Genomic DNA, 19,889 nt, shown 5'->3' with positions numbered 1-19,889 from the left:
GTGTGGATTTCCTCCGGGTGGTCCAGTTTCCTCCCAAAGATGTGCAGGTTAGGTGAATTGACTATGCTTAAATTGCCCATAATGCTTAGGGATATGTAGGTTAGCTGCATTAGTCAGGGTAAATGTAGACTAATAGGATAGGGGAATGGGTCTGGGTGGGTTACTGTTCAGAGGGTCGGTGTGGACTTGTTGGGCCAAAGAGCCTGTTTCCACACTATAGGAATTCTATGAAACTTTGATGAAGTCTCTTTGGATATCCACTATGTTTAAATTAATACCATTTAGAAAGTACCCTCATCTATCTTTGTTTTGTCTCTTATCCTCTTACTTACTTGCATTGAATTCTATCTGCCACAGTTTTGCCCATTCACCTAGTCTATCACTATCCCTTTGTAATTTTATGTTATCACCTACACAGTCCACAAAGCTGCCTAACCTTGTGTCATCAGCAACTTACACAGGACATGAATGTGACATCATGGCTTGTAAATGTTAGACTGAATGCCTGGGGATTTGTTCATTTTGTCTCTGAGCTTAGGCTTTTCAAGATCTCCATCTTGATGTCAATATTACAAGTGGTTGGTCAACTTGAGCAAGGGATTAAAAGGTTGGTTAGGTGATAGAGCAGTGTGTGTTTCAATGGGAGGGTTGGTTTCCCTTCATCCATTTGTCCATTGTTTATGTCTGTTATGTTTGCTGTGGGACAGCATAGTGTTTGTAGATAGAGTGAGCAGTGATGCTGAGAAAGGGAAAGATTTAATTTTACGGTGCCCAGCTCCTACTCATTCACTGCTTTTCCAACTCCCCCAAACATGTAAATGGGACTTATAACTTTACAACTAAACCCCCTCTGTATAATAAAGTCATCAGCACAGCAGCAAAGGGCCAATGGCATTTGAACGTCCTTCCAAAAGACATCATTAATGCCAAGATAAACATTCTCAGCAGTCCTTTCCTGCACGGAAACTGGTTGTATGACTGCTCATAAAATGACTAATTTGATCCTTTATGCATTGCACTGGAGGTAGAGGTCACTCTGCTTGAAATGGCCACTTGAGATTCTTTTCTAAGGTCACAGTTACCTAAAGACAGAGACGTCTTTGTGTTTTCTCTGGGTTTGTTTAAGTGAGCCGTAAATGTTAGCTTCTAGTATAGGGATAAATATGTAGAATCCTAATGAAATCTCATTGATAAATCTATCCCTCTGTGTGAAGTAAAGGGTTAATGATGCCTACATATGGAGCCAGTGCAGGAATTGAACCTGTATTGTTGGTATCACTCTGCATCACAAACCAGCTGGCCAGTCAATTGAGCTAACCAACTAGAGTTGTCGGCCCTCACCATCCTGTGAGGATAGTGATTTGAATAAAGCCTGTTGCTGCTTGCTCCCTCCTTTCTTAGGCTCCACACAGTGTGGAGATTAGATTCCCTACAGTGTGGAAACAGGCCCTTCAGCCCAACAAGTCCACACCTACCCTCCAAAGAGTAACCCACCCAGACCCATTTCCCTCTGACTAATGCACCTAACACTATGGGCAATTTAGCATGGCCAATCCACCTGACCTGCACATCTTTGGACTGTGGGAGGAAACCAGAATACTCAGAGGAAACCCACGCAGACACAGGGAGAATGTGCAAACTCCACACAGTCGCCCGAGGCTGGAATCGAACCTGGGACCCTGGTGTTGTGAGGCAGCAGTGCTAACCATTGAGCCACCGTGCTGCCCTCTTTGTGGGATTGTACTCTGAAGGAACAGGTTATGGCACAGAGTGTTCAGTGAGCTGGACAGACAACAAGTGTAGTGACCTGGGACCATGCTGACTTCATTAACTGCAAGGTTCTTGATTGGGATTGTTAACCTGGGCCAATCAGGGAATCCTGGCTGACAGAAATAAGCAGGAGTCATTGCCCTTTGATGTGAAGGGCAGTGTTTGTCACTGGCCACTCGGGTGTTTTCCTATCTTCTTGGTGGTGGAATTTGAATAAAGATTCGTGCACTTTGTGTCTTTCACTGTGTCTCACACCTGCACGCACACACCATGGGTGCTAGGGAAAAATAAGCACTACCGCACTTAGGTGGTAGTGCGGGGGTTAATATATAAAAAAAAATAAAAAAAGAGAGAAAAAAAATAATCAGGAGAAAATAAGCAAAAAAAAAATAAGCAGGAGTCTTCTCTTCTGCGGTTTACGTTAGAGCCCGGGTGTCTCTGGAAAAGGAGCACGCGGTATCCACCAACACCCTGGAGTTGTTCAGGGAGAGGTGGGCACTGCAGGGAGTGGGGTGCATTATTTCCCCCTCCAACTCTATTTTGATTTAATCCCTACCCTCCCCTTCACTGTTTGATCACACAACATTGCCCTTTTTTTTGTGAAGGGCACTGCTTGGGACTGGCCACACGGGTGTTTTCCTATCTTCCTGGTGGTGGAAATTGAATAATGATTTGTGCACCTTGTGTCTCTCACTGTGCCTCACACCTGCACACACACACCATGGGTGCTGGGGGAAAAAAAATAAGCACTACCGCAGTTAGGCGGTAGTGCGGGGGTAAAAAAAAAGAAAAAAAAAGGAGATTTCACACAGCATTGCCTTTTGTGAAGGGCACTGCTTGTCACTGGCCACTCAGGTGTTTTAAAAAAAAGAAAAAGAAAAAAAAGAAAAAAAAATAAGCAGGAGTCTCTTCTGCGGTTTACGTTAGAGCCCGGGTGTCTCTGGAGAAGGAGCACGCGGTCTCCACCAACACCCTGGAGTTGTTCAGGGAGAGGTGGGCGCTGCAGGGAGTGGAGTGCATTATTTCCCCCTCCAACTCTATTTTGATTTAATCCCTGTCCTCCCCCTCACTGTTTGATCACACAGCATTGCCCTTTGATGTGAAGGGCACAGCTTGTCACTGGCCACTTGGGTATTTCCTTTCTTCCTGGTGGTGGAAACTGAATAAAGATTTGTGCACCTTGTGTCTTTCACTGCGTCTCACACCTGCACACACACAAAAGGAGTCTTAGAGAGTTCCTCATTCTAGGGACTGGCTCTGAGCTGACTGGTCACAGCCAGTGTACTGGGCACATGTCATTAAAGGGTGGTAGGACATTGGCCTCTGTGCAGTTATTTCAGCACGCTAAATGAGTGAGTTAGATCAAGAGTGAATATTCAGGAATCAAAAGGATGGTTAAAAGACAGCATATCTAAGGACAGATTTATTGGTGCTACAAGCAGGCCAGAGAAGGCTCACTAGGCTGCTTCCAGGTATGGAGGAACTGTCTAATGAGAAGAGGGTGAGTAGGTTAAGTCTTTTCCCTGGGGTGGGTGGTCCAGAACTAGAGGGCATAGACTTAAGGTGAGAGTGGAAAGATTTAAAAGGGACCTAAGGGGCATCTTTTTCACACAGAGGGTGGTGTATGAAATGTGCTGCCACAGGAAATGGTGGAGGTGGGTACAATTACAACATTTAAAAGGCCTCTGGATGGGCATATGAATTGGAAGGGTTTAGAACGACATGGTCAAATTCTGGCAAATGGGACTAGATTAGTTTAGGATATCTGGTCAGCATGGACAAGTTGGAGTGTACATCCATGCTGTACTTCTCTATGATTCTCTGACTGTATTGGGATATAGAAAAATAAGAGGAGAACTTATTGAAGCATATAAGATTCTTACGGGCCTTGACAGAGTGGACGTGGGAAGGTTGTTTCCCCTTGTGGGAGAGTCTAGGACCAGAAGGCATCATCTCAGAATAAGAGGATCATTTGTTTAAGACAGGGATGAGGAGGGAAGTGCATCAGTGGTATTCCTGAGTGCAGAGGGAGTTGAGACTGGGTCATTAACTATATTCAATGCTGAGATAGACAGATTTTAAATCAGTAAGGGAATCAAGGGCTATAGGGAAAGAAAAACAGGAAATTGGAGTTGAGTGTTATCAGATCAGCCATGATCTCATTGAATGTGGAGCAAGCTTTCTGGAGTGAGAGGCCCACGTCTGGTTCCAATGTTTCACGGTCTTAGAAAGGTAGACATGTACCGATATCAGCCCCGGTCAGCTGGCAATCTTAACCTGGCAACTGTTGGAGGGCAAATGAGGATTAATGTAGAAGGTGAATCAGTTGGGTAGGTAGCATTGAGACCTGGCCTGAGGCGGGCTTGGGTCAGTCTGAGAGAAGGAGGGGATACTGCCAATAACCCCACTCTGGCAATGGTGCCAACAGAAGTAGTGAAGGATTTGCTGATGACACAAAGGTCAGTACAGACATGACAACTGTGCAGCATTATCAATGGGCTCATGCAGATTATGACAGAGAGACAGTAAAGACCGTAGATGCTGGAAGTCAGAGTCAATAGGTGTGGGGCTGGAAGAGCACCGCAGGTCAGATAGCATCTGAGGAGCAGGAAAGCCAACGTTTCCAGCTGAATCCCTTCATCAGTCCTGCTCTTCAGATGCTGTCTGACCTGCTGTGCTTTTTCAGCCTCACCTATTGACCCAGATTATGATATAGCTGGGGATCAGGCCCGTATCCCGGCAATATTTAATTTGGAAGAGTGCAGTGAGCAGAGCAAATGCTTAACATGAGCACACCCTTCAGGGAGAAGTCTAAAAGAAATTAGAGAGGGCAAGAGATAGGAGCATTCCAGTTCAAAACATGTGAAGTGTATTGTACGCAAAATGTTGCACAAAAATGCAAGGTTACAGGCGTAACATTGAGTATACCCCGAATTTATTAATACACTCAGCCAACCATATGACCACACCAGAGTGGGTGACACTGTGGCTCACAGCGCCAGGGGCCCAGGTTCGATTCCAGCCTCAGGCGACTGTCTGTGTGGAGTTGCACATTCTCCCCGTGTCTGCGTGGGTTTGCTCCGGTGTCCTCCCACATGATGTGTGGGTTAGGTGGATTGGCCATGCCACATTGCTCTGTAGTGCAGTCTAGGTGGGTTAGCCATGGGAAATGCAAGGCTACATGGGCAGAGGGAGGAACTGTGTCTGGGTGGGATACTGTTTGTGGCAGGGGAAGAGGCAGAGCGGTTGTTGCAGCTTTGATGGGCTAAATGGCCTTTTTCCATACTGTAGGGATTCTGTTAAGGTGATTGGCAGGAGAATCAGGGGGAGGTGAGGAGGAATGTGCTTTCCTGGCATGTTGTTGTAATTTGGAATTCACTGCCAGAAACAGAAGCAGTAACGGCATCATCAGAAACTTTCGGAAGGGCAGTGGACCGATATTTGAACAGGAAGCATTTGCAGGGCTGGGAGAAACAGGAGGGGAGTGTGCATCCAATTAAGTAGGTCTTTAATAATGGGCTGAATGGCCTCATTCTGAGCTGGATGATTCTGTAATTTATGGTATGAAAAGCTGTCATGATTCATGAGCAGGTCGAGTGAATAACATCACAAACACAAATGGAAATTGCTGAAGAAACTCAGCCGACCTGGTAACATCTGTGGAGAGCGAAGAATAGAGTTAATGTTTGAATCCAGTGACACTTCTTCTGAATCTTCAGATAGTCAGCATCCACAGCTCTTTGTTTTGTTGTTTTTATTAGAGTGGATAAACTGAACAATTGATTATTAAGGCAAAGCAACTTAATTTAAATATTGCAGAAAACGATATATTTTGTTGAAGCTTTTCACCTTGTGCACATCAGGACCTTTCACAAGAATACCAATGGGAAGACAAGCAACATTTGATACAGTATGAGAAGTGAGGTGCTGATTGGTTGGCAAATTGACTTCTTTTTTCTAGGTTGGGAGATTTCATGAATGAGGGGGGGATATTTTTAAGGAGCGAGGAGAGAGATTTAGAAAAGACATGAGGAACAATTTCTTTACACAGAGGGTGGTTCATGTGTGGAATGAACTTCCTGAGGAAGTGGTGGAGGCAGGTACAGTTACAACGTTTAAAAGACATTTAGATAAGTACATGAACAGGAAAGGTTTGGAGGGATATGGGCCAGGAGCAGGCAGATGGGACTAGTTTTGTTTGGGATTATGTATAGCATGGACAAGTTGGACTGAAAGGTCTGATTCCATGCTGTATGAGTGGAGACTTATTGTTCTTTAACCAGAACTTGTTCAGGGTTTATTGGAACGCTGTGTCTCCTCACATGAGGAATAATATTAAGGTTTTGGAAAGGGTGCAAAGGGTAGTCATTTGGAGGAAGGATTACTTATCAAGACGGGCAGAAAGAGCTGAGATTCCACGTTCAAGTATAACCTTACAGGCACATGGATCAAAGTTCATTGGAAAATGAAGTGTATGTTTTGCATTCCACTTGTAGATTTCTTTTCCCCCAATGGAATGGGTTAGGAGAGCCCAACTTCACAATCAGAGGTTTGTGTAAGGCCAGATCTGAGCTTGATCTGAGACGTTGACTCTTTCCACAGAGTCGATCAAGTGTGGAGCTGGAAAAAGCACCACAAGTCAAGCAGCATCAGTCCTGACGAGAGGTTCGCACCTGAAGCATTGACTCCCCTTATCTTCTGACGCTGGTTGACCTGCTGTGCATTTTCCCAGCTCCATAATTTCTTGACTCTGACTTTCCAGCATCTGCAGTCCTCAGTATCTCCAAACTCTTTCCCCAAAGAATCCAAACTAGCTGCTGGCTCATGAGGCAGACACAAAACTCACTCAACTCCTTTATTTTGGAAAGCAAGTCTTAGCAGGACGTATACACTTAATGGTAAGGTCCTAGGGAGTGTTGCTGAACAAAGAGACCTTGGAGTGCAGGTTCATAGCTCCTTGAAAGTGGAGTCGCAGGTAGATAGGATAGTGAAGAAGGCGTTTGGTATGTTTTCCTTTATTGGTCAAAGTATTGAGTACAGGAGTTGGGAGGTCATGTTGCAACTGTACAGGACATTGGTTAGGCCACTGTTGGAATATTGCGTGCAGTTCTGGTCTCCTTCCTATCAGAAAGATGTTGTGAAACTTGAAAGGCTTCAGAAATGATTTACAAGGATGTTGCTAGGGTTGGAGGAGTTGAGCTATAGGGAAAGGCTGAACAGGCTGGGGCTGTTTTCCCTGGAGTGTCGGGGGCTGAGAGGTGACCTTATAGAGGTTTACAAAATTATGAGGGGCATGAAAACGATAAATAGACAAAGTCTTTTCCCTGGGGTTGGGAAGTCCAGAACTAGAGGGCATAGGTTTAGGGTGAGAGGGGAAAGATATAAAAGAGACCTACGGGGCAACTTTTTCACGCAGAGGGTGGTACGTGTATGGAATGAGCTGCCAGAGGAAGTGGTGGAGGCTGGTACAATTGCAACATTTAAGAGGCATTTGGATGGGTATATGAATAGGAAGGGTTTGGAGGGATATGGGCCGGGTACTGGTAGATGGGACTAGATTGGATTGGGATATTTGATCGGCATGGACGGGTTGGACCAAACGGCCTGTTTCCATGCTGTACATCTCTATGACTCTAAGCAAAAGCTGGACTTGTTTCTCCGGATCACAACTTGTCAAGTTTTAATAACGATCCTGAGCCAGGAGGTCACGGTCTAATGATATGGGAGGAGGCCATTTAGGGCTGAGATGAGGAGAAATGTCTTCACCCAGAGAGTGGGGAGCCTGGGGAATTCTGTGCCGCAGAAAGCAGTTGAGGCCAAAACATTGAATATTTTCAAGAAGGGTGGACGCTTGGAATTTGTTTCCATTAGGGCGGGTGATTAGGACCCTTGGACACAACCTTAGAATTAGAGGGGGTCAATTTAGAATGGAAATGAGCAGATATTTCTTCAGCCAGAGAGTGGTGGGCCTGTGGAATTCATTGCCATGGAGCGCAGTGGAGACTGGGACATTGGGTGTCTTCAAGGCAGAGATTGATAAATTTTTGATCTCACAAGGAATTAAGGGCTATGGGAGAGTGTGGGTTAGTGGAATTGAAAGGCCCATCTGCCATGATTAAATGGTGGAGTGGATTCGATGAGCCAAATGGTCTTGCTTCCACTCCTATGTCTTATGCTCTTATGATATGGTTTAAAGGCTATAGGGATCAAACATAATGGGAGAAGGCAGGAACAGAGTATCAAATTAGATGATCAACCATGATGCTGTTGAATGGCAGAGAAATACTGAAGGCTGAATGGCCTATTCCTGTTCCTATTTTCTGTTTCTATATAAAAGGGTTGGTGCTTTTGAATATAACAGGGGCCTGACTGATCTGGATTAGCTTTGATCGGAGAGGGACTCCCAGCCAATCATCCTCACCGGAAAGAGATAGGAAAGAGAGCCCTTCTCTGTTCATCGTCATTTGAATGTTGGTAACTGCCCAGCACGTCTTTGAATAATGCCGTGGGATCTTCCACCTCTGACTGTGCAGCACTTCCTCAGCCCCTGGCTGGGAGAGCGGGTCCGGATTATGAATCTCCCAGAATGAGACCAGAGCTCGAGATTCATTACAGATGATAGAAAGTAAAGGGAGTTTTCCTGGGACAGACCACTTTCTCCCATACCTGGAATTTGTAACTCCAGGCAGGTGAATTGCTTGTGAAAATCCTGTTGCAATCTACAAGCATCCTCTGGTTATCCTGTGTTCAAATACAGCCAGAACCAGGCGGGTGTACTTGTGTGAGCATACTTACCTGCGTGTGACTGTGTGTCTATGTGCATGTGTATATACATGTGTAGGTGTATACATTTGTTCATGTGTATGTGTGTACATGTGTATGCATGCATGTGTAAGTGCGTGTATATCTTTTACATACACGTGTGTGTATAAGTGCTCGTGTGGATGTGTGTACATGTGTATGTGCTCATATGTGTGCATATGTAAATGTATGTACACATATATATGTATTTGCATGTGTGTGCATGCGTGTACATATGCTCATGTGTATGTGTACTTGTTTATGTGTATACATATAGTTGCATGTACATGTGCATGCATACATGTGTGTACTTGCCTGTGTGTTGTGTGTGTTTGTATGTACATATCTATGTGTGTGGGTAGGCACACGTGTGTATGTATGCATGCATGTGTATGTCCATGTTTGTTTGTGTGTGTGTTTGTATGTACATATCCATGTGTGTGGATAGGCACATACATATGTATTTATGCACGCATGTGTATGTACATGTTTGTGTGTGTGTACGCATTTGTGTGTGTGTGTGTGTGTGTGTCTCTGTCCAACTGTGTGTGTGTGTGTGTTCAGGGTTTTGACGTTGATGGATTGCTGCATGAATGGTTGAATGAGCTGTGCCACAAAGGGCTCCAATCAGTTATTTTGAAACCGCAGTTTTCTTTATTGGGTTTTTGATTCAAGCATTAAATTTCTTGGCATCGTTCCCTTCAACTGCTAATTTGGGGCTCGCGTTCCAGGTTTTTGAACGCGCGTTTCCTCTATGGTGGCCAGACCTTTGTTTCCCCTGGAGGTTGTAAGGTCAGCAGCTTTGCTCATGCTACAGTATCTTCTAGAATCATACAACACAGATTCAAACCCTTCATCCCACCCTACCTCTTTGGAAAGGCAGCAACTGTTGTTGACCCAAATGGACAGAGACGTAAGGGCAGGAGGAGGTCATGCCTGTCCTGTTTAATAAGCCCATGGCTGATCTCATTGTAATATTAACTCCTCAGTACTCCCTATCCCAATAATCTTGCACCCACTTTTCTCAAAAAGAATCTCTGTGTCTCTGCTTTAAAAATATTGACTCTGCTTCTACAAATGTTTTGAGATAGAATGCCAAAGACTCATGACCCTCTAAAAGAAACCATTGTTTCTAAATGGATAGCCCCTGATTTTTAAACAATGACCCTTAAAGTCCTGCAAGAGGAAATATCCTCTCTGCATCCATTATGCCAAGCTCCCTTAGGATCTTATATGATTCAATTAATTCATCTCTTATTTGTCTAAGCTCCAGGGGATACAAGGCTAGTCTGTCCAATCTTTCCTCATAAAACCATCCACTCATTCCAGGTATTCGTCTAGTAAACCTTTGCTAAATTGTTTCCAACACATTTACAACTGTCCTTAAATAAAGTGACCAGTGCTGCTTATTGTCCATAGCTGGGGCCATTTCCTGCTCTCATATCGAATTACCTTGCAAATGTTATTGAATCTGTTTCAGGTGATCAAAATGATCTGCAGTATTTAAAGGAAATTTTCTTAATCTCCCCTTCAGTTCTTTTGCCAGTTACATTAAAATCTATGTCCTGTGGTTTCTGACCAACCCGTCAGTGGGAACGCATTCACTTCAGCAATCTGTCAATTTCCTCATGGCTTTGTTCTTTATTCCAAACCCAGCTCTGTTTGTGATGGAGGCAATGGCCTAGTGGTGTTATCACCAGACTATTAATCCAGAGATGCAGGAAACATCCTGGGCAACTGAGTTTGGATGGTGGCATTTGAATTCAATTTTAAAAATCTGGAATTAAGAGTCTAACGATGACCATGAATCTGTTGCCAATTGTTGGGAAAGCCCCAACTGGTCACTAATGTCCTTTGAGGAAGGAAACTGCCATCCTTCACTGGTCTGGACTACATGTGACTCCAGACCCATAGCAATGTGGGTGACTCTCAACTGCACTCTGGGCAATTAGGGATGGCATTAAATGTTGGCTTAGTCAGCGATGCCCTCAACCTGTGAATGAATAAAAAAAATTTAGTCTAAGATATCATCCGACTATGCTTCCTTGGCACCCTCTGTAAATCCTTCCAAAACGATGGTCCCCAAGATCGAAGGCATCACGGAATTGGAGAATTATAAAGGCTCAGTGGTTAGCACTGCTGCCTCACAGTGCCAGGGACCCAGGTTCAAATCCACCCTTGGGCTACTGTCTGTGTGGAGTTTGCACGTTCTCCCCGTATCTGCGTGGGTTTCCTCTGGGTGCTCTGGTTTCCTCCCTCAGTCCAAACATATGCAGGTTAGGATGGATTGGCTTGGGAAATTACCCATAGTGTCCAGGGATGTGCAGGCTAGGTGGATTATCCGTGGGAAATTCACGGTTACAGGGATGGGTCTGGATTGGATGCTGTTCGGAGGGTTGGTGTGGACTGAATGACTTGCTACCACACTACAGAGATTCTATGATAGAGGCCCTTCAACCCATCAAGTCTGCTCTGCCAAAAATACACTAGTACTGATCTTAGTCCCACATTTCCACACAGCCTTGAACGTTATGACATTTCAAGGACTCATCCAAGTACTTTTTAAAGGTTGTGAGGTTTCCCTCCTCAACTACCCTCCCAGGGAGTGCATTCCAGACACCAACCCCCGTTGGGTGAATACGTTTTTCTTCAAATCCCCTGTAAAGTTCCTGCTTTTGATTTAAAATTGTGCTCCTTGTTCTTGACTCTTTGATTAAGGGATACAGCTGCTTCCTATCCTACTGTCCATACCTCTTATCATCTTACACTCCTCTATCAGCCTTCTCTGCTCCAAAGAAAACACCTTGAGCTGATCCAGCCTCTCTTCATCGCTGAAATGCTCCATCCCTGGCAGCATCCTGGTGAATCTCCTCTGCACTCCCTCCAGTGCAATCACATCCTTCCGATAGTGCAGGGACCAGAACTGCACACAATGTTCCAGCTGTGGCCTCACCAGAACCCTGTACAGCTCCATCTTAACCTCCTTGCTCTTATAGTCTGTGCCTCATGCATCCCACAAGATTACTTTAAAAATTGGATCCCAAAGTATAGGGGAAGAAACAATCTTGGACGACCAGAGTGAAGACATCTCTGTTAACAGGCCATTTTCAACATTGGTGGAGAAAACAGCCAAGTGCCTGCATGCAGAGCAAGTGTGGTGCACAAACCATTAGTCTCTCAGACATCATCTGCAGCGTTTGTAATGGATTATGTGCAGTTATTGCTTAAATAGAAATGTTGTGCAGAGATCTAGAGGGATATGTTACCTGAAGATTAGAAGAATGATGAAGATAGAATCTCATTGAAATCTATAAAATTCCGTTAGGACTAGATGGGGTTAAAACAGGAGGGATGGTTCCTGAGGATTAGGGAATACAGAACCAGGTGTCACAGGTTAAGTATACAGAATAGTCACGATTTGGAGATGGCGGTGTTGGACTGGGGTGTACAAAGTTAAAAATCACACAACACCAGGTTATAGTCCAACAGGTTTAATTGGAAGCACTAGCTTTCAGAGCGCTGCTTCCAATTAAGCCTGTTGGACTATAACCTGGTGTTGTGTGATTTTTAACTTTGTACGGAGTAGGACTGAGATGAGGAGGAATTTCTTCATCCAGAGAGTGGAATTCTGTGCCACTGAAAGCAGTTGGGGGCCAAACTTTGATTGTTTTTAAGAAGGGGTTAGGTATACTGTAGTTAGGGATCAAAGGGTACGGGAGAAAGTGGGAATGTGGCATGGAGTTGGATGATCAGTCATGATCGATCATACTGAACGGCGGAGCAGGCTCGAAGGGCCGAACGGCCTACTCCTACTCCCATTTTTCTGTTCCTATGAGACTCCAGACCAATTGTGGAAAGATGTCTAGAGGGATGGGGATGGCCGGGGAGGTCAGGATGACCTGGTAATCAATAAATGTGAAAGACATTTCACGAATGAGTATCAAGATGAAGAATAGACTGGACATTTTAAAAATGTATTTTATTTAGAAGTGTTTTAAAGAGAAAAAAAAGGACATTGTTTTCACAAAAACCTTTATATTTAAGTCTCCACAAAAAAACTTAGAATTCTAAAGTCTTATAAATATTATTTTTTTTCAAGATTTAAAAAAAATTATCTTGTAGCCAGTAGTAGAAAATCTATTTACAGATTACATATGTACAGTCACTGCCAGAGAGCTGTGAAATTCCTGTTTGCCATTGCAACTGTTTGGGAGTTTGGCAAGTATCTGATTCCAATGAAAAATTATGATTCCTGTACCTGGAGATGCCCGGATCCCTACAACTGAAAGGACAGAGGCGCTCTGGAAACTGTTTGAGCTATCTGGGTTCTCCCAGATATTCCCACTCCTGATTTGAAGCTCCGTCTTGTGTGGCCTGTTCCTTGGCATGTACCATTCTGTCTATTCCCCCTTCCCACACCCCCATCCCGATTCTGCCGGCTTCACCTCTGCCCGCAGGCCGGATTTCCCTCTGCTTCCAGGGAATGTTGTCCTCGATTTGCTCCTTCACCAGCCAACATCCCGCACCCACCGCTGTCGATGGGAACTTTTCTGCTCTCTCCAGCGTCAAGGTGAAATCCAACTCTGGGCCGAGCTGTAGCAGTTCCTCGAGGTGGTCACATTCACGCTCCCTCCCCACCCGCCCACTAACCACATTTATCATCATGGGGTGGGGCAGTGGGGGGGGAGGTGGAAGGGTGGGGGAAGAGAGAACAGGTGCTGGAGTGATTGGGAGGGGGTTCCCCTTGGGCCAGGAGGTAGGGTGAAGTGGGGAGTGGGGCTAGTACAGTGGAAGATCAAACAATCGTCAATGCCCCCAACAACGGTTTCCCTTTGCTGACATTTTCCTTCCTCTCCTCCTCCTTCAGGCCCAGAGAGAAGCAGGTCTGGGCTTTGCGAAAGAATGTTAACCAGCATGTTCGCCACAAGTAACGTCTGCAGAGCATTGGCAGAGAGCCAGGTGAAAGGTGGAACCCAGGAAGCTGACACATTCAAGGAGTGCCTCGTCGATTTATTGCATCCAGTGTCCCTGCAGATCTTTCCGAAAGAGCATTCAGGATGGGGGCTTTGCTTAGTGGAGGGTTGGCAATCGCAGCGAGGGTTGAGGGGTTGGGTGAGGGGGGGGGGGGGGGGGTTAGAAGGGGCAAAGGGGTCACTTGCAGACGTATCTCTCCACTATCCTCTCACACCTTTTGCACGTCACGTAGCAGCACCAGTGGTACTTGCAGTGACAACGCTCCACCACCTTCTCCATGTAAGGGTTGTAGCCCCGTCCACAGCACATCAGGGTACAGCTGTCACTGCCATTGGATGTTTTGTTGCACTGCCTGGAAAAGGGGGAGGGGGGGGAGGGAAGGGGCGTGGACAGAAAGGAAAGGAAGGAGCAGAGATTTCAAATGAATAAAGGTCATGCTCATCAGCACCCCCACCATTGCATATTTTTCCAACAATAAATTCAGTCCAACCCACATTGGCCCGGCCCGCACTTATTACTCAATTCCTCACAGTGAAGTGGTGGTGAGCCGCCACCTTGAATATAACTGAGTTGGTCAGCCAGACCAACCTGCCACCCTTCGCCCGGTCTGGCCTATACGTGACTCCATACCTTTGGAATGTGCTTGATTCTCAACTACCCTGTGAAGTATAGAGCCAATGATGGCCAGCAATGCCTACATCCCATGAAAGAATTGGAAAAAGTCAAGAGTCAACGTCATTTTGGGTCCGCAGTCACAAGCATGCCAGATAGGTCAAGATTGACAAATTATGTTCCCAAACAGATGCTAGTGAACCAGATACAAGCGCAGAGAATTCTGGAGAAAATCGGCAGGTTCGGTAACAACTATGGAGGGAAACAAAGTTAAATGTTTCGGATTCTCAATGACACTTCTTTGGATCAGTGAACCAGATTTAGTGAACCAGAAACCCAAACAGAAGTCGCTGAAAAAGCTCAGCAGGTGTGGCAGCAACTGTGATGAGAAATCAGAGTCGATGTTTCGGGTCCAGTGACCCTTTCTCAGAGCGCAGGGAACCAGATGGTATTTTCCAACAAACTGGAAGTGTCTGGGTCACTGTGCCAGATTTTCATTCAGAATTTATTTAATTAACTTATTTGAAATGTTCTAGCTGCTGCGGTGGAGATTGAACCCATCCCCAAAATCAATAGCTTGGATCTCTGGATTAGAAGTCTTGTCATTATGTTCACAAGGATTTAGCAGAACAAGGGGAGATCTCATAGAAACCTATACGATTCCAATAAGACCAGACAGAGTAGGCCCAAGAACAGCATTTTGAATTGTTTTTGCAGCTTCTCTAATGCTTCCCCATCCTTTCCAAAGTACATTGCCCAGAATTTACACATTCTCCCAAGGTTTCCTCCGGTTGCTCCGGTTTCCTCTCACAATCCAAAGATGTGCAGGTTAGGTGAATTGGCCATGCTAAATTGCCCATAGTGTTTAGGGATGTGTAGGTTAGGTGCATTAGTCAGGGGTAAATGTAGAGTAATGGGGATTGGGTTTGGGTGGGATACTCTTCGGAGGGTCGATGTGGATTTTCTGGGCCGAAGGGCCTGTTTCCACACTATGGGGATTCTATGAAATGTAATTCTATGAAACAACATTCCAGCTGAGGCCAAAATCAGTAATTTGTTTCAACATCATCTCATTGTTCTTGCATTTGATTACCCTAATAACAAAGGATATTATCTGCATTATTAAAAGTGCTTTCAACATGTATCCCTAAATGACTATCCCTAAATCCCTCTGGGGAAAAGACAGGATACTGGAGTTGAAGGTTATCAGATCAGCCATGATCTCACTGAGCAGTGGAGCAGACTCAATGGCCTACTTGTTTGTACTAGAAAATCACTAACGTAACACCCCCCCCCGTTTAAAAAGGAAGTCAGGCAAAAGACGGAAAATGCCAAGTCGATTAGCTTAACCTCGGTCGCAGGTAGGATGTTGGGGTTTATTGTGAAGGATGAGATTTCTGAATTCTTGCAAGTGTATGGGAAAATTCAGCATGGTTTCATCAAGGGGAAGTCATGCCTGACAAATCTGCTAGAATTCTTTGAGGAAGTAACAAGCAGGTTAGACCAAGGAGAGCCAATGGATGGTAGTTTTATTCAGAATGTAAGGAGACATGGGATACAGGAAAATGTGACTGTCTGGATACAGAATTGGCTAGCCCATAGAAGACAGACGGTGGTGGTAGATGGAAAGTATTCAGCCTGGAGCTCGGTGGTGTTCTGTAGCGATCTATTCTGGGGCCTCTGCTCTTTGTGATTTTTTTAAATGACTTGGATGAGGAAGTGGAAGGATGGGTTAGTGAGTTTGCTGATGACATGAAGATTGGTGGAGTGGTGTATAATGTGGTGGGCTGTTGTAGGTTGCTATGGGACATTAACAGGATCTTCTCAAAACTTGTGAACATTAACATGATGTAGATGATGGTAAAATGAAGGGTATGTCGGTTAGTTTGATCTTAGAGTAAGATAAAAGGTTGACAAAATGTCAAAGAACGAAGGGCCTGTTCTGTGCTGTACTGTTCTATGTTCTACCTACCTGGACTTCAAGAAAACCTTTCACAAGGTGCTGCACATGAAGCTACTGGATAAGATAAGGGCCCATGGTGTCAGAGACAAGGTGCCAGCATGAATAGAAGCTTGGCTGTCTGGCAGAAAGCAAAGACTGGGGATAAAAGGAACCTTCTCAGGATGGCAGCCAGTGATAAGTGGTGTTCGCAAGGCTCAGTGTTGGGATCACAGCTTTTCACTTTATACATTAATGATCTAGATGAAGGAACCGGGGGCATTCTAGCTGAGCTAGCAGATGATACAAAGATAGGTGGAGGGACAGGTAGCGTTGAGGAGGTGGGGAGACTGCAGAAGGATTTGGACAGGTTAGGAAAGTGGGCAAAGAAGTTGGAGTACAACATGGAAAAGTATGAGGTCTTGCATTTTGGTAGGAACAATAGAGGCATGGACTATTTTCTAAATGGAGAGAAAATTCAGAAGTCCGAAGTGCAAAGAGACTTGGGAGATCTAGTCTAGGATTCTCTCAGAGTAAACTTGCAGGTTGAGTCTGTAGTGAGGAAGGCAAATGCAATATTGTTATTTATTTTGAGAGGATTGAACATAAAAGCAGGGATATACTTCTGAGGCTCTGTAAGCTCTGGTCAAATCACATTCGGAGTATTATGCACAGTTTTGAGCCCCGTATCTCAGGAAGGATGGGGTTAGGAGAAGGTTCATGAGAATGGTCCCAAGAATGAAGAGCATAACATATGAGGAATGTTTCAGAACTCTGGGCCTATACTCGATGGAGTTTACAAGGATGAGGGGGGGATCTAGTTGAAACTTATAGAATACTGAGAGGCCTGGACAGAGTAGATGTTAGAAAGATGTTACCATTGGCAGAGAGACTAGGACCCGAAGGTCCAGCCTTAGGTAAGACCTTTCAGAATGGAGATAAGGAGAAATGTCTTCAGCCAGAGAGTGGGGAATCTATGGAATTCACTGGTACAGAAGGCTGTGGAGGCCAGGTCATTGAGCATATTTAAGACAGAGATAGGTTCTTGAGTATCAAAGAGGATCAAGGTTACAGGGAGAAAGTGGGAGAATCAGGTTGAGAAACTTATCAGCCATGATGGGATGGTGGAGCAGACTTGATGGGCTGAATGGCCTAATTTCTGCTCCTATGTCTTAGGGTCTTATTTTAACTACGTCAATCAACCTACCCCTTAATCCTATATACCTTTAGATAATTCAAGCCAGATTTAAGCCTAGAATCTCTACAGTGACAGAAAGAGGCCACTTGATCCATTCAGTCTGCACTTAAGTGCGTACAAGACAATTTTCTGATTCAGTATGTGGATGTACCTACTAGAGAAGGTACAAAACTTGACCTACTCTTGGGAAATAAGGCAGGGCAGGTGACTGAGGTGTCAGTGGGGGAGCACTTTGGGGCCAGCGACCATAATTCTATTCGTTTTTAAATAGTGATGGAAAAGGATAGACCAGATCTAAAAGTTGAAGTTCTAAATTGGAGAAAGGCAAATTTTGACGGTATTAGGCAAGAACTTTCAAAAGCTGATTGGAGGCAGATGTTTGCAGGTAAAGGGACGGCTGGAAAATGGGAAGCCTTCAGAAATGAGATAACGAGAATCCAGAGAAAGTATATTCCTGTCAGGGTGAAAGGGAAGGCTGATAGGTATAAGGAATGCTGGATGACTAAAGAAATTGAGGGTTTGGTTAAGAAAAAGAAGGAAGCATATGTAAGGTATAGACAGGATACATTGAGTGAATCCTCAGAAGAGTATAAAGGAAGTAGGAGTATACTTAAGAGGGAAATCAGGAGGGCAAAAAGGGGACATGAGATAGCTTTGGCAAATAGAATTAAGGAGAATCGAAAGGGTTTTTATAAATATATTAAGGACATAAGGGTAACTAGGGAGAGAATAGGGCCCCTCAAAGATCAGCAAGGCGGCCTTTGTGTAGAGCCACAGAAAATGGGGGAGATACTAAATGAATATTTTGCATCAGTATTTACTGTGGAAAAGGATATGGAAGATATAGACTGTAGGGAGAGAGACGGTGACATCTTGCAAAATGTCCAGATTACAGAAGAGGAAGTGCTGGATGTCTTGAAACAGTAAAAGGTGGATAAATCCCAAGGACCTGATCAGGTGTACCCGAGAACTCTGTGGGAAGCCAGAGAAGTGATTGCTGGGCCTCTTGCTGAGATATTTGTATCATCGATAGTCACAGGTGAGGTGCCAGAAGACTGGAGGTTGGCAAACGTGGTGCCACTGTTTAAGAAGGGCGGTAAAGACAAGCCAGGGAACTATAGACCGGTGAGCCTGACCTCAGTGGTGGGCAAGTTGTTGCAGGGAATCCTGAGGGACAGGATGTACATGTATTTGGAAAGGCAAGGACTGATTAGGGATAGTCAACATGGCTTTGTGCGTGGGAAATCATGTCTCACAAACTTGATTGAGTTTTTTGAAGAAGAAACAAAGAAGATTGATGAGGGCAGAGCAGTAGATGTGATTTATATGGACTTCAGTAAGATGTTCAACAAGGTTCCCCATGGGAGACTGGTTAGCAAGGTTAGATCTCATGGAATACAGGGAGAACTAGCCATTTGGATACAGAACTGGCTCAAAGGTAGAAGACAGAGGGTGGTGGTGGAGGGTTGTTTTTCAGGCTGGAGGCCTGTGATCAGTGGAGTGCCACAAGGATCGGTGCTGGGTCCTCTACTTTTTGTCATTTACATAAATGATTTGGATGCGAGCATAAGAGGTACAGTTAGTAAGTTTGCAGGTGACACCAAATTGGAGATGTAGTGGACAGTGAAGAGGGTTACTTCAGATTACAACAGGATCTGGACCAGATAGGCCAATGGGCTGAGAAGTGGCAGATGGGGTTAAATTCAGATAAATGCGAGGTGCTGCATTTTGGGAAAGCAAATCTTAGCAGGACTTATACACTTAGTGGTAAGGTCCTAGGGAGTGTTACTGAACAAAGAGACCTTGGAGTGCAGGTTCATAGCTCCTTGAAAGTGGAGTCGCAGGTAGATAGGATAGTGCAGAAGGCGTTTGGTATGCTTTCCTTTATTGGTCAGAGTATTGAGTATAGGAGTTGGGAGGTCATGTTGCGGCTATACAGGACATTGGTTAGACCACTGTTGGAATATTGTGTGCAATTCTGGTCTCCTTCCTATCGGAAAGATGTTGTGAAACTTGAAAGTGTTCAGAAAAGATTTACAAGGATGTTGCCAGGGTTGGAGGATCTGAGCTACAGGAAGAGGCTGAACATGCTGGGGCTGTTTTCCCTGGAGTGTCGGAGGCTGAGGGGTGACCTTATAGAGGTTTACAAAATTATGAGGGGCATGGATAGGATAAATAGACAAAGCATTTTCCCTGGGGTTGGGGAGTCCAGAACTAGAGGGCATAGGTTTAGGGTGAGAAGGGAAAGATATAAAAGAGACCTAAGGGGCAACGTTTTCACACAGAGGGTGGTAAGTTTATGGAATGAGCTGCCAGAGGAAGTGGTGGAGGCTGGTACAATTGCAACATTTAAGAGGCATTGGGTATATGAATAGGAAAGGTTTGGAGGAATATGGGCCGGGCTCTGGCAGGTGGGACTAGATTGGGTTGGGATATCTGGTTGGCATGGACAGGTTGGACCAAACGGGTCTGTTTCCATGCTGTACATCTCCATGACTCTATGACTCTATGATCTGCTGAAGATCCACCCCAATCCCATCACTTCACATGGAGCTTTTAACCATGGCTAACCCACCCAGCCTGTACCTCCCTGGA

At 44.9% G+C, this 19,889-nt stretch overlaps 1 protein-coding gene across 1 annotated transcript in view; it reads right to left on the bottom strand.

Annotated features, from left to right (window-relative positions):
* Positions 1-12,531: 12,531 nt before the first annotated feature.
* Positions 12,532-19,889, bottom strand: part of wnt11 (wingless-type MMTV integration site family, member 11) — a 92,176-nt gene continuing 84,818 nt past the window's right edge. The window contains exon 6 of the mRNA XM_043692808.2: positions 12,532-13,897. Within this exon, the coding sequence (XP_043548743.1) occupies positions 13,723-13,897 (175 nt within the window). The 3' untranslated portion in view covers positions 12,532-13,722. The remainder of the gene's footprint in view (positions 13,898-19,889) is intronic.

This window comes from Chiloscyllium plagiosum, unplaced genomic scaffold, assembly GCF_037043375.1.
Source record: "Chiloscyllium plagiosum isolate Xiang-an unplaced genomic scaffold, Cpla_swu_hap1 HiC_scaffold_6, whole genome shotgun sequence".
In the NCBI taxonomy this organism is placed as follows: Eukaryota; Metazoa; Chordata; class Chondrichthyes; order Orectolobiformes; family Hemiscylliidae; genus Chiloscyllium; species Chiloscyllium plagiosum.
This window is presented reverse-complemented; position numbering and strand designations above follow the sequence as displayed.